This window comes from Narcine bancroftii, chromosome 5 (assembly GCF_036971445.1).
Source record: "Narcine bancroftii isolate sNarBan1 chromosome 5, sNarBan1.hap1, whole genome shotgun sequence".
Classification (NCBI taxonomy): domain Eukaryota; kingdom Metazoa; phylum Chordata; class Chondrichthyes; order Torpediniformes; family Narcinidae; genus Narcine; species Narcine bancroftii.
Genome location: NC_091473.1, coordinates 67,148,110 through 67,162,864, shown reverse-complemented (window position 1 = coordinate 67,162,864; position 14,755 = coordinate 67,148,110). Strand labels below are relative to the sequence as shown.

Sequence of the window (14,755 nt, the reverse complement as noted above, 5' to 3'; positions counted from 1 at the left end):
AATATTAAAATATTAAGATGTATACAGTAAAAGTCCACAGTACTCTATCCATGTATGTTCTGTGAATTCAGGAGTCTGATGACTTGGGGGAAAAAACTGTTGCCCAATCTAGATGCAAGGACCAGAGTGCTACAGTACCTCCGTCCAGATGGTAGAAGGGAGAACAGTTTACAAGAGTGGTGTGTGGAGTCCTTCGCAATGATTATTGCCTTTCACCTGTATCAAGTGTTGTAGATGTCCTTCATGGTAGGAAAAGAGCTCCCAATGATCTTTTCTGCTGACTTCACTATCCTCTTGCAGTCCGAGGTGGTGCAGCTTCCAAACCAGGCAGTGATGCAGTTGCACTAGTTGCAGTTGCATCTATTTTCATCATGGAGGTCAAGGACATACGAGGTTGGCATGATCATCAAAGGTGGGCATTCAAAAGACACTCACCTTGAACACGACCAAGGTAAACATTGGAGGAATTTCTGCTTCCAAAAATCCTCTTCAAGAGACATCTCAGCCAACCTGCACCATCTTCTCAGCACCTGTGACAGTTGCCTATCACGCTGGCTGTCATCAGCTGGCAACTCGGCAATACAAGCCTCCCAAGACAGCTGAGTACACTGCAGAATAGCAGCCTTAAGGATGTTGAATGGGAGATTGTCATCCGAATCAAACTGAAACATCCTCCACTTCACAGGCAATCTGCTCTGGTAGATGAGCCACAAGTATCTTGATGAAGGGCTCCAGCCCAAAACATTGGTTATGTATCTTTATCTTTGCTATATAAAGTACACTGTTTGACCAGCTGAGTTTCTCCAGCAGTGTGTTTTCACTTCAACCACGGCATCTGCAGCTTTTTGTATTTTACTTATGGCTTCATTAGGATAATGTTGTGTCTCACAAGCCTGAATGAATTCTTTGAGAATGTAACAAAGAATATTAATGAAGGTAGAGTGGTGGATATAGTGGAGATGGATTTCAGGAAGGCATTTAACAAGGTTCCCTATGCAAGCCTCATTCAGAAAGTCAGGAGACATGGAATCCACTGGAATCAATCGCTTTGTGGATACAGAACTGGCTTGCCCAGAAAAGGTCATAGATGATTTATATACTGCATGGAGGTCAGTGACCAGTGGTGTTCACAAGAATCTGTTCTGGGACACCTCCTCTTTGTGATTTTTAGAAATGACTTAGATGAGGAAGTGGAAGGGTGGGCTGATAAATTTGCAGATGACACGAAAGTGAATTCTGTATGGATAGTCTGGAGAGTTGCCAGAGATTACATTGATTGGATGCAGAGCTGGGCTGAGAAGTGGTTCATTTCAGAAAGTCAAATTTGAAGGCAGAATACAATGTTAATGAGAGGACTTTGAGCAGAGTGGACAAACTGAGAGATCTTAAGGTCTGTGTCCACAGGTCACTCAAAGCTGCTGCAAAGGTAGATCATTTGTTGGGCTTCATTAATCATCGGATCGAGTTCAAGGTTCATGAGGTAATGTTACAACCAATACAAAACCTTGGTTGGACTCCATTTGGAATATTATATTCAGTTCCAGTCACCTCATTACAGAATTACAAGCTCTCAATTTAGTAAAATGGGATTATCACTGAATGGATTTGCAAAGACATTGTGATTTTGCAAAGGGAGAACCATTCTGACTGCTGAAGAACACAGCTTTTTGAACCAGTTCTTGTCGCCAGCCATTTTTGTGGAATTCAGAGCAAAGCCTGAATGATTGGGCCTTTTCGGTGGATTGACCTGTGCCTGGAGGGTCTTTTGGGAAGCAAAGTGCTTCATTTTGATTGTGAATAAGAGTGAAGGTCACTTGGAGAGTCCGGTCCCAGGGTCTTAGAAGCCTCATGGAAGCTGCCAATTAGAGTCTTGCCCATGAAAGAACCAGGAGTGTTATGACCACAGCTCGTGTGGATGGACATTTCTTCAAATGCAATGCAAAAAGAATTCATGAATCTGCAGCAGCAACAATTCCAGTCTTCCCATCAATTAATCATTAATTCTGGGCATCAAATTTCAAAGGCCTACACTTCAACACTCAATTTAAAAGATTGAACTTTGAAGGAACTTAGTAGATTTTGGCCTGGACTATAATGTATATAAAACACACACACACACACAGAGCTGGGGCGAGATTTACTGCTAAGGATAGTTTAAGAGAAAGAAATAAAATTTGTGGTTTTAAACACTATCTGTTTCATTGTCTACTGCTGCCCGTTATGCATAGTTCATAACAACAGGACACGTGGATGCCATTGAGGAGGTTTACAAGGATGTTGCCTGGACTGGAGAGCTTGCCTTACGAGAATAGATTGAATGAATTTGGTGTTTTCTCCTTGGAGTGATGAAGAATGAGAGATGACCTGATAAAGTTGTAAAAGATGGAGAGAGGCCTGGATCCTGTAGATAGACAGAGGCTTTTTTCCCCAGGCTTAAATGGCAAATACTAGGGGACAAAGTTTTCAGTGCTTGAGAGTAAGTACAAGGGGGATGTAAGAGGTAAGTTTTTCCACACGTGCATGGAATGTGATGCTGGCAATGGTGGAAGCTACAATAGGATCTTTTAAGAGATTAGGTACATGGAACAGCGAAAAATGGAGGGTTATACAGTCGGGAAGTTCTAGGCAGTTGGTTAATCATGTGGGCACAACTGTTACAGAGTTGTGTGTTGTGTATTAACCTATGTGTTGTGTGGTTTTATGTTAAAAAGTGACAGTTTGCCTTCGAGAGCCAAGGTGAAGGTGGACTGCTGAGAATGAGAGAGAGTGAAAGACAGACTGAGCATGTGCAAAAGATGATCCAGAAATTTCTGGACTTGGAAGACAAACCACGACTGGGTGTGATTGCAGAATGAAAGGAAACCCAAGCATGAGTCATTGTCTAAGAGGCAGTTTGGAATGCTGGGCATTTTTTTTAATTGAAGAATCCGAAGGCAGCCAGAAGGATATGAACCAAGCCATTGTTCCTCTCTCTGCAAGCAACATAAGAAGACCACTTCGAATTTTGTGCTCTCTCTCTCTCTCTCTAAAAGATCTTTTGGCTTCAGTTTACCAAACAAACTGAATTTTGTTAACGATCTTTACTTTGATTGCAATCGAAGTTTTGTGAGTCTTATGTGTTTTGTGTCTAAGTATTTTTCTGTGGGCTTGTTGGAAATATAACTTAGACTTTGATTATATATGTTATATTTAGGCTGGGGAATTTATCAGTTTTACACTGTTATAGAAATTTGTATATTAACCAGTGGGCATTGTTATAAAAGGGGTGATTTTGAATTCAAGTTTGAAGGTGAAATTTTGTTAATAAATTAATGGTTCATCTTTACCCCTGTGTGATATGCCTTCTTTGTGCTTGCTGGTTTGATCTTGTAACAGAACTCTGTGGGCCAAAGAATTTGCATTGTGCTGTAGATTTCTATGTTCTATTGAGCTTATCTGCCCCTTTAACTGTCACATTATTTGATCTATCAAAGTTTTTTTTTGTTGCATCTATTGTCCTCCCCACCTTCCCTTCTACCCAATTTGTTTCTCTCTTTCTCATTTCCGAGAAAGGGTTTCAGATCTCCAGCATTCACTGTTGCTTTTTCTCAAGATGTTGCCTGAAATGTTGCTTTTCTCAGCATTTTCTTTGATTATAAACTGGAATTGATTCAACAGACATGAACAAAGTATTGTCGAGAGAAAAGCTACTGTGGGCAAGCACAACAGAAGACTATTGGATAGTGAAGAGCTACATGGTTTTGCAAGGCTTGAAGACTTTGAATTTTCCTTCAACTTGGCTACCAGAATAACTTTATGTTCTTTTCACCCTCCTGATTTCTTTGTTTTTTTTGTTGTATTTCTTATATTCTTCAAGTACCTAATTTATTACATGCTACTTTCACCTGCCATGTACCTCATTCTTCAAAGATGGGGCCTCAATATCTCTCGAAAACCAAGGTTCCCTTCTATCTGATTGTTTTGTCTTGAATTCTGACAGGAAGATTCAAACTCTATACTCAAGATTTTACCTTTGAAGGCCTTCCATTTACAAGCACCTCTTTGCCAGAAAACAATCTGTCCCAATCCACACTTGCCACATCTTTTCTGATACCAGTCCAATTGGCCTTTCTCCAATTTATAATATCAACGTGAGGATTCTTCTCCATAATTATCTTGAAACTAATGGCATTATGATCACTGGATCAAAAGTGCTCTCTTGCACAAACTTCTGACACCTTTCAATCCAGTTGGCATCTCTGTATATTGATTAAGGAAACTTTTCTGAACACATTTTACAAACCTAAATCAAACCAGCCCTTTTAGTGTGAAAGTTCCAGTCAACATGCATAAAGTTAAAATTACCTGTCATGACAACCTGATGTTCCTACAACTGACTGCTGTCTCTCTACAAATTTGCTCATACAATTCCTGCTGACTATTGGGTGGCCCATAATAGAATCCCATTCATGTCACCTTTTTCCCATTCCTTAGTTCTCCCTATAAGGCCTCAGGAGATGAGCCCCCTCATCTGTTTGACTAAGCACTGCTGAGACATTTCCCCTATTTAAAGATGCTACCCTTCCCCTTTCATCCTTCTCCCTTTATCACCTCTGAAACAATGGAACTCCAGAACATTAAGCTGCCAGTCCTGCCCATCCAACAACCAAGATTCATGAATGGCCACAATGTCATATCTCTATGTACTGATCCACTATAGAAGCAACTCAAAACATTATTCCCACCATGCTCAACATTTTGATTCCTGTCTCTAATCAAAAGAGTGAAGCTCCAGAATCAGTTCACATGATTCTGATTCAGCAATTGTTCTGAGAAGCTGTCAGTGGCAATTAAAGTTTGACAAAAGTCAGCTTTACAATACGTCAGAACCAAGCTGGAATGAGATCAGGGAGAGTAACCCAAAAAAATGTTCTTTCTTGACCAAGCGACAGGAATGTATTGAGAACTCAACTCATGTCACTGAGACTCAAGGTCTTAGGGGCTGAATGAATTGGGAAGTCACCACCTGGTTGTCATGAAACAAGAAACAATGAAGCCACCACAAGACCGTTTCAAATTTAATTTTTTTTAATTTCGTCATATTGCACGGCCATTTCAGCCCACGAGTCCGTGCTTCCAAATTTATACGCAATTAACCTACACCCCCAGAACGTTTCAAACAGTGGGAGGAAACCAGAGTCCCTGGGGGAAACTCACACAGGCACAGGGAGAACGTACAAACTCCTTACAGACAGCACGGGATTCTAACCCTGGACCCGATTGCTGGCAGTGTAAAGGCATCAATGGCAGACAACTGTTGCTCTGGTAGAAAAGGGATACTGAGAGGCTCAGATTAAGAAAGCAAAATATCCAAACTTGAGCCATGATGTTTCGACCCATATGAAGAGCAAGGTCCTTATACGAACTGTCAGGAGCTCAGTACCAAAAATGAGGATACTGCATGATAGAAATGAAATATTGTGATAATACTGTCGCAAACATTTATAATGTGACAGATGTCAAAATACATCAGACTGCAAGTTCAAAAACAGCCTTATAGCACAGTACAGGCCCTTCAACCCACCATGTTGTGCTGACCAATGGAGACATACTCTACAACAACCTAACCCTTCCCTATCTCACACAGATAACTCTTTTTCTAAACATCTATGTGCCTATCAAAAAGTATTTTAAATGTCTCCATTGTACCAGCCTCCACCACCAACCACATCCATGCATTCCAAGTATCCATCACTCTAAGTAATAAACGTACCTCTGTCATCTCCCTGAAACTTTCCTCCACTCACCAAAACAGATGACCTCGGATATTTGCAATTGTCGTCACAGCAAAAAGATGCTGTCTGTCCACTCTCTCTAAGCCCTTCATCATCTTAAATACATCTATGAAGACACTTCTCGTGCTCCAAAGAGAAAAGCACAAGCTCTGTCAACCTTGCTTCATATGACATTTTCTCCAAACCAGGCAACATCCTGGCTTATCTCCTCTACATTCTTATAATGAGGTAACCAGAAATGAACGCAATACTCCATGTGGGCTTACCATACAGAACTACACACAATACTCTAAATTTAGCCTCACCAGTATTTTGCACAACCTCACCATAACATCCCAACTCCTGGACTCAATACTTTGATTAATGTAGGCCAAGAAGCCAAAACTTTCTTCACAACCCTGTCTACCTGTGACACCACTTTCAGGAAATTATATTTACATGGACATCGACATCAATGGGAAGTATAATTGCTTTGCCACTGACTATAACATTATTTTTTTAGAATTGCTTTAACACTTCCGAAACTTACTGATGTCTGACTATTGAAATGCAAAGTAATTGAGCAGATCCAAAGTTACAATTTGAGAGTAATGGATTTATTCTTGGCAATTTGGAGCCCAAACTCAGATGACATTGCTGCAACATTACTCACAGCTCTTGAACTCAATCCCTCAACTAACGAAGACCAGCACACCATACTCCTTCTTCACCATCCTCTCAACTTGCATGGGAACCTTAAAGGATCTGTGGACCTGGATCCCGATCCCTTTGTTCTCCCAAACTCTGAAGAATCTTGCCATTGATTTTGTACTCCTTCAGATTCAACCTTCCAAAATGCATCAGTTCACACATCCAGATTGAACCCATCTGCCACTTTTCCACCCAACTGTGCATCCTGTCTACATCCTCTTATAACTGACGACAACATTATCCACAACTCCTCCAACCTTTATGTCATCTGCAAACTGACTGACCCACCCCTCCATTTCTTCATCAAAGTCATTTTTTTTTTTAAAAATCACAAAGAACAGGGGTCCCAGAACAGATTCCTGTAAAACACCTTGAACACCAACTTCCAGGCAGCGCCCACAGTAAACTTTCCAGGCCAATTTGCACTTTGAACAAGCTGTGGCACATTGGGTGAGGGGAACTACCTGAGGTAACATGAGCAATAATGCACTGCATTTACAAAATTTACACTTCCCATGCTTCTGCTCCACCTTAACAGTTTGACTTGGTTCAAATTCACACTTCTTGCGTGAATAGGCATTACCAAGAGGCAAAACCAAGAATAAAATTCTCAAGGCCAAAGTTAAAACAACTCCATAAAGTTCCTCAAATGAATATTCTCACCTCAGATGCCCTTCCCACTTGCAGCTCAATTATGGCACTGTCATTCTGACAACATGGCCTGTTCATTCTTGTCTGAAACTTTATCAGGACCATGTGAATGCTCATTTCCTATGACAAGTTTATTTTGCAAACTTGTACAAACAAGCGCCAGGAGTATGCCACTCAATCAAATGGCATCACCATTTAATGGGATCACAAATGAACATCATGAACTTTTACAGACAATCCATGTGCAAATGGTGCAACTTCATTACACAGACTCAGTGCACCATACATGTGGGCATGCAGACATGAAATCTGAATAATGGTTGCCATCGTTTACCATGATGCTACTATACTTTCACACAATCTTTTTTTAATTTTTTATTTTTCACACTATAAACCATATAGATCAAGATACATACATTTTCCTTCTTAAATATATACAGTGTCGTTTTCTCCCCCCACCCCCTTCCCTCCTCCCCTCCCTCCCTCCCTCCCTCCCCTCCCATTATATTTTCAAACAATCTAACAAAAGCTGTACTCAATCTGAATATTCCGGCATTGATATTGACAGAAAGAGGCAGTATTGGCAAAATGGAGGAAATGTCCACTGCTTGAACTTAATGACCTCTCCCAGTGTTGGGATACCGAGATGCCAGTTGTGCCCAACTTTGATTGTAGGACCAAAGCTGTCGCAAACTGAAGAAACATGGTCTCTCCTCCAGTGATGGCAAGATTCAGACAGGATTCAGCTAACAGAAACTCCTTGCATTTGAGAGCTTAAATTCTGATGATGATTGTGGTGAACTGCAGTATTCATCATTACCTGGCTCCATCCATCTGTACCTGTGGGCCCTCCCTCTTTGACCCTCCCCACTCCCCCGGGCACAGACAGGGGCTGCCCCCCTCCCCCCCGGGCACGGACAGGGGCTGCCCCCCTCCCCCCCGGGCACGGACAGGGGCTGCCCCCCTCCCCCCCGGGCACGGACAGGGGCTGCCCCCCTCCCCCCCGGGCACGGACATCGGCTGCCCCCCTCCCCCCCGGGCACGGACATCGGCTGCCCCCCTCCCCACCCGGGCACGGACAGGGGCTGCCCCCCTCCCCCCCGGGCACGGACAGGGGCTGCCCCCCTCCCCCCCCCCGGGCACGGACAGGGGCTGCCCCCTCCCCCCCCCGGGCACCGACAGGGGCTGCCCCCCTCCCCCCCGGGCACCGACAGGGGCTGCCCCCCTCCCCCCCCGGGCACCGACAGGGGCTGCCCCCCTCCCCCCCGGGCACCGACAGGGGCTGCCCCCCTCCCCCCCGGGCACCGACAGGGGCTGCCCCCCTCCCCCCCCGGGCACCGACAGGGGCTGCCCCCCTCCCCCCCCGGGCACCGACAGGGGCTGCCCCCCTCCCCCCCCGGGCACCGACAGGGGCTGCCCCCCTCCCCCCCCCGGGCACCGACAGGGGCTGCCCCCCTCCCCCCCCGGGCACCGACAGGGGCTGCCCCCCTCCCCACCCGGGCACCGACAGGGGCTGCCCCCCTCCCCACCCGGGCACCGACAGGGGCTGCCCCCCTCCCCACCCGGGCACCGACAGGGGCTGCCCCCCTCCCCACCCGGGCACCGACAGGGGCTGCCCCCCTCCCCCTCCGGGCACCGACAGGGGCTGCCCCCCTACCCCTCCGGGCACCGACAGGGGCTGCCCCCCTCCCCCTCCGGGCACCGACAGGGGCTGCCCCCTCCCCCCCGGGCACCGACAGGGGCTGCCCCCCTCCGGGCACCGACAGGGGCTGCCCCCCTCCCCCTCCGGGCACCGACAGGGGCTGCCCCCCTCCCTCTCCGGGCAACGACAGGGGCTGCCCCCCACCCCCTCCGGGCACCGACAGGGGCTGCCCCCCTCCCCCTCCGGGCACCGACAGGGGCTGCCCCCCTCCCCCTCCGGGCACCGACAGGGGCTGCCCCCCTCCCCCTCCGGGCACCGACAGGGGCTGCCCCCCTCCCCCTCCGGGCACCGACAGGGGCTGCCCCCCTCCCCCTCCGGGCACCGACAGGGGCTGCCCCCCTCCCCCTCCGGGCACCGACAGGGGCTGCCCCCCTCCCCCTCCGGGCACCGACAGGGGCTGCCCCCCGGCACCGACAGGGGATGCCCCCCGGCACCGACAGGGGCTGCCCCCCGGCACCGACAGGGGCTGCCCCCCGGCACCGACAGGGGCTGCCCCCCGGCACCGACAGGGGCTGCCCCCCGGCACCGACAGGGGCTGCCCCCCGGCACCGACAGGGGCTGCCCCCCGGCACCGACAGGGGCTGCCCCCCGGCACCGACAGGGGCTGCCCCCCGGCACCGACAGGGGCTGCCCCCCGGCACCGACAGGGGCTGCCCCCCGGCACCGACAGGGGCTGCCCCCCGGCACCGACAGGGGCTGCCCCCCGGCACCGACAGGGGCTGCCCCCCGGCACCGACAGGGGCTGCCCCCCGGCTCCGACAGGGGCTGCCCCCCGGCACCGACAGGGGCTGCCCCCCGGCACCGACAGGGGCTGCCCCCCGGCACCGACAGGGGCTGCCCCCCTCCCCCTCCGGGCACCGACAGGGGCTGCCCCCCTCCCACTCCGGGCACCGACAGGGGCTGCCCCCCTCCCCCTCCGGGCACCGACAGGGGCTGCCCCCCTCCCCCTCCGGGCACCGACAGGGGCTGCCCCCCTCCCCCTCCGGGCACCGACAGGGGCTGCCCCCCTCCCCCTCCGGGCACCGACAGGGGCTGCCCCCCTCCCCCTCCGGGCACCGACAGGGGCTGCCCCCCTCCCCCTCCGGGCACCGACAGGGGCTGCCCCCCTCCCCTTCCGGGCACCGACAGGGGCTGCTCCCCTCCCCCTCCGGGCACCGACAGGGGCTGCCCCCTCCCCCTCCGGGCACCGACAGGGCCTGCTCCCCTCTCCCTCCGGGCACCGACAGGGGCTGCCCCCCTCCCCCTCCGGGCACCGACAGGGGCTGCCCCCCTCCCCCTCCGGGCACCGACAGGGGCTGCCCCTCTCCCCCCCGGGCACCGACAGGGGCTGCCCCCCACCCCACCCGGGCACCGACAGGTGCTGCCCCCCACCCCACCCGGGCACCGACAGGGGCTGCCCCCCACCCCACCCGGGCACCGACAGGGGCTGCCCCCTCCGGGCACCGACAGGGGCTGCCCCCTCCGGGCACCGACAGGGGCTGCCCCCTCCGGGCACCGACAGGGGCTGCCCCCCTCCCCCTCCGGGCACCGACAGGGGCTGCCCCCCTCCCCCTCCGGGCACCGACAGGGGCTGCCCCCCTCCCCCTCCGGGCACCGACAGGGGCTTCCCCCCTCCCCCTCCGGACACCGACAGGGGCTGCCCCCCTCCCCCTCCGGGCACCGACAGGGGCTGCCCCTCTCCCCCTCCGGGCACCGACAGGGGCTGCCCCTCTCCCCCTCCGGGCACCGACAGGGGCTGCCCCCCTCCCCCTCCGGGCACCGACAGGGGCTGCCCCCCTCCCCCTCCGGGCACCGACAGGGGCTGCCCCCCTCCCCCTCCGGGCACCGACAGGGGCTGCCCCCCTCCCCCTCCGGGCACCGACAGGGGCTGTCCCCCTCCCCACCCGGGCACCGACAGGGGCTGCTACTCACCCCAGTCCCAGCCAACCTCGTAGCCTGTTGGGTCCACACGATCACTTAGCTCGGCCGCCATCCCTCGGCTGTTCATTCCGTTCGAGGTTCCTCTCCTTGCGCTGGGACTCCGAGCATCAGACTTCACCGTCGTCACCAGTACGTCCGGGTTACCTCTGTACGGCGGCGCTGCTGGGTCAAACTGCAGTAGCATGAAAGCGCGCAACCGGGTCCTCGCTAAGTGTTGTCCCACACCCGGCCTCAGCTCCAGCTTCCACCCCGAACCCCACTCCGTCCTCAACCCTCCACCCTAACCTCAACAGCTCCTCACCCCATCCTTCCCTCACCTCATCATTCCCCCACTCCAAGACTCTCCACTACCCTCATCCCCTCACACCTGCATTCTGCTCACCTCCACACCCCGTCAACCACTCACTCCCTCCATCACCCATCCCCTACCCCAACACACCCAAGCACCCCCACTCCCCACCACCCTCAAACCCTCACTCCATCTCCCAACCTGATTCCCTCCCATCTTTGCCCCCTCACCCCCAACTTCCTCCATCCCCACATCCTCACCCCCTATCCCCTTTCACCCCTTACCCTCCACCTCTCGCCTACTATCCCTATCCTCATCAGTCACCCTCATATCTCATCCCCTTCCCCTCATACCACAGCACCCAAACCTACATTCCCTACCCCCTCAAATGCTCACTTCCCAACTCTTCGCTTTCCCATCCCCAATCCCGTCTCACCCAAGCCCCTCACCCCAACACTATCAAACCCCTATCCACACTACCTTCAATCTCTCATTCCATCCCCCAAACCCATCCACTCCACATCCCCACAAACCCATCCTTGCCCACCCCACATCCCCCAAACCCATCCTCGCCCACCCCACATCCCCTTAAACCCATCCTCTCCCATCCCCACATCCCCAAACCCATCCCCTCCCACCTCCACATCTCACCAACCCTCACACTGCTTTCCCCACCCACATCCTACCACTCCCCACAAATCCCATCATTCTTGGGACCACTGTTCAGACTGACTGCCTAACCTACTGAGGTGAACAAGGTCCCTGTTCTGCAAAGAAACTAGCAACGGTAATTTTAACTTTTCTCCCTTCTTTTTTAATTTTCTCACTATTTTAATATGTTTCAGTGATTATTTGTTTAAATTGCAACATGTATGCTCACAAGCTTTTTTCCCCACTGTGGCTAATTCCTGGAATAAGGAGTCAGAGGCTTGGGTAAGAGGGGATAAGTTTAAGAGAGACCTGAAAGGCTGGTCTTAATCTGAAACTATCTGCCAGAGGAAACTGTGGAGCAGGGCACAATTATGAATATTCAAAAGACTTCTGAACAGATGTTTGGATAGAAAGAGATAAAAAAGTTATGAATCAAATCCAAGTTTGGCAGCATGAAAATTGGGTGGAAAGGCCTGTCTGACTCTGTGAAATTATCAATTTTTATTCAAAACGCTCACAACAATTTACCTGAGATTGAAAATTGCTGCAGAGTCTTGTCAGAAGGCAAGGATTATTGAGGGACATGCTGGGAGCAGCACCCAGACTCAGGACAGCATGCATTAAACAGCAATAGCAGGATACATTGGATAGAGTTAAGCCATCTCATGACCAGCAGGTCATGTTGAAGCTCCAAAACAATAAAGACATAACAGCAGAGGAACAGATTATTTGGCACACTGTGAAATGCATCCGGAATGCCAGAACCAGCTCCAACAGTATCATCAAGTTTGTAGATAATACAACAGTAGTTGGACTCATCAATAACAACAATGAGATGCACTACAGAGAAGAGGTGGAAAATCTTGTGATATGGTGCGAGAGTAACAACCTGAGTCTCAACGTGAACAAGATGAGAGAGATGGCTGTGGACTTCAGTAGGACCAGGAACTACCACCCTCCACTATACATCAATAACTCTATAGTGGAGAGCACCAAGTTCTCTGGAGTTTGGTTAACTAGTGACCTATTGTGGACACACATCTCCTCACTTATCAGGTAGGCATAACAATGACTGCATTTCCTGAGAAGACTGAAGAGGGCAAGGCTACCATCCACATTATGTGGACTTTCTATAGGAGCTCTACTGAAAGCATCCTGGCCAGCTGCATCACTGTGTGGTATGGTTGCTGCAAGAAATGGATCGGATGTCAATCCACAAGGCCATAAGAGGGATAGAGAAGATCACTGGAGTCTGAAGAGGGCACGCAAAATCATTGAGGACCACTTCCACCCTGTACAGAGCATCTTTCAGCTACTCATGTTGAGAAAGAGATACAGGAGCATCAGAGCCAACATCACCAGGCTGCGAAGCAGCTTCTTCCCAAGGACAGTGAGAATGTTGAATGATTAAAAGAACTGCTCACAGTAACCATCCAAGACTCCCCTATTTACAAAATATTTATTTGAAAAGATGTAAATATGTATTAATTGTTGCTCTGTAAGTTATGACTGGTTGTATATATAAAACACACACACACACATGTTTTGCACTGATGATCAGAGAACACTGTTTCATTGGGATGTAACTGTACAATTGGTTAATTATAAACTTGACTTGAACCATTTGGACCTGAGCCCTTCCTTTGGAATGTGGGAAAACAAGTGAGGAGAGGGGAGGATAGGGAGGAGCACTGGCTAATGAGTAAGAAATGTAAAGGTCATTTGGAAGAGAAAGAAGCTGAGAAGGGATGGGCGAGTGGGCTAAGGGTGGTAAAAACACAGTAAATACTGAAAGAACTCAGCCATTCTTGCAGTGTCCATAGGAGGTAAAGATATATTACCAACTTTACGGTAATATATCTTCAAGGTATAAGCAAAAATTCTAGGCTGAAATTGAAATAAAAAATTAAATATAATACTTTGCAATCTTATCAATTTGAATGTGTGATTAATAGGACTAAACAACGGTATTACGAATGGGGAGAGAAAGCACATAAGGTATTGGCATGGCAATTAAAGAAAGAATAGATATCGAAGACCATTAATGCTGTTAGACGGAATTCTCTTATTACTTATAAACCTCATGAGATTAATGATGAGTTTTATTCATTTTATAAAAAGTTATATACATCTGAAGGAAAACAGGAAACTGGATCAATTGATCTTTTTTTATCACAGTTGAATTTACCGATATTAGAGGATGGAGATATACAGGAGTTAGAAGAAACATTTACTGATTCGGAAATTAAAATGGCTATGCTGGAAATGCCGAACGATAAATTGCCTGGTGATGATCGATTTTCAATTGAATTTTATAAAAGTTTTTATGATGATTTATCTACAGTGTTTGGGGATGTATTACGTCAAGGTGGAGAACATTATGAATTACCTGAGTCTTGTTCTAGTGCTTTAATTACACTAATTCCTAAAAAAGATAGCGATCCTTTGAAAATATCTCATATAGATCAATTTCATTGTTAAATGTAGATTATAAAATAATACCTAAAATATTAGTGAATAGATTGGCTAAATTTTTACCAAAGTTGATTCATATTGATCAAACAGGTTTTATAAAGAATAGATATGCTTCAGATAACATTTTGTGCATGATTAGTTTGATTAATAGATTTCGACAATCTTTAGATCATCCAATGGTGATATCCTTAGATGCAGAAAAAGCATTTGATAGAGTTAAATGGAATATTTTGTTTAAAGTTTTGGAGAAATTTAAGTTTGGTCCTTCTTTTATTGGTTGGATTAGGGCTCTATATAGTAAACCGGTAGCTAGAGTATTGACGAATGGTTTGATTTCGGAATCTTTTAAGTTAACTCAATCAACTCATCAAGGTTGTCCTTTATTACCAGTTTTGTTTGCGTTAGTGATTGAACCTTTTGCACAGTTGATAAGACAAAATACACAGATACAAGGTATGAAAGTTTTAGATGAGGAGTATAAAATTAATAAATTAGAAAGGCCAAAAAAAGGCATGAAGAGGCTTTGGCTGACAGAGTAAAAATAAATCCAAAAGGTTTCTATAATATATTAAAAGTAAAAGATTAGTGAGAGATAAAATTGGA

At 48.8% G+C, this 14,755-nt stretch overlaps 1 protein-coding gene across 5 annotated transcripts in view; it reads right to left on the bottom strand.

Moving 5' to 3' along the window:
- atf6 (activating transcription factor 6) overlaps positions 1–10,936 on the bottom strand; it is a 462,472-nt gene extending 451,536 nt beyond the window's left edge. For all 5 annotated transcript variants that reach the window (XR_011357594.1, XM_069937692.1, XM_069937693.1 and 2 more), the window contains exon 1: positions 10,729–10,936. Coding sequence is in view for 4 of the 5 variants with exons in the window: in XM_069937692.1 (XP_069793793.1) it covers positions 10,729–10,921 (193 nt within the window). In the remaining variant the exon portion in view is untranslated. The remainder of the gene's footprint in view (positions 1–10,728) is intronic.
- Between the last annotated feature and the right edge of the window lie 3,819 nt (positions 10,937–14,755).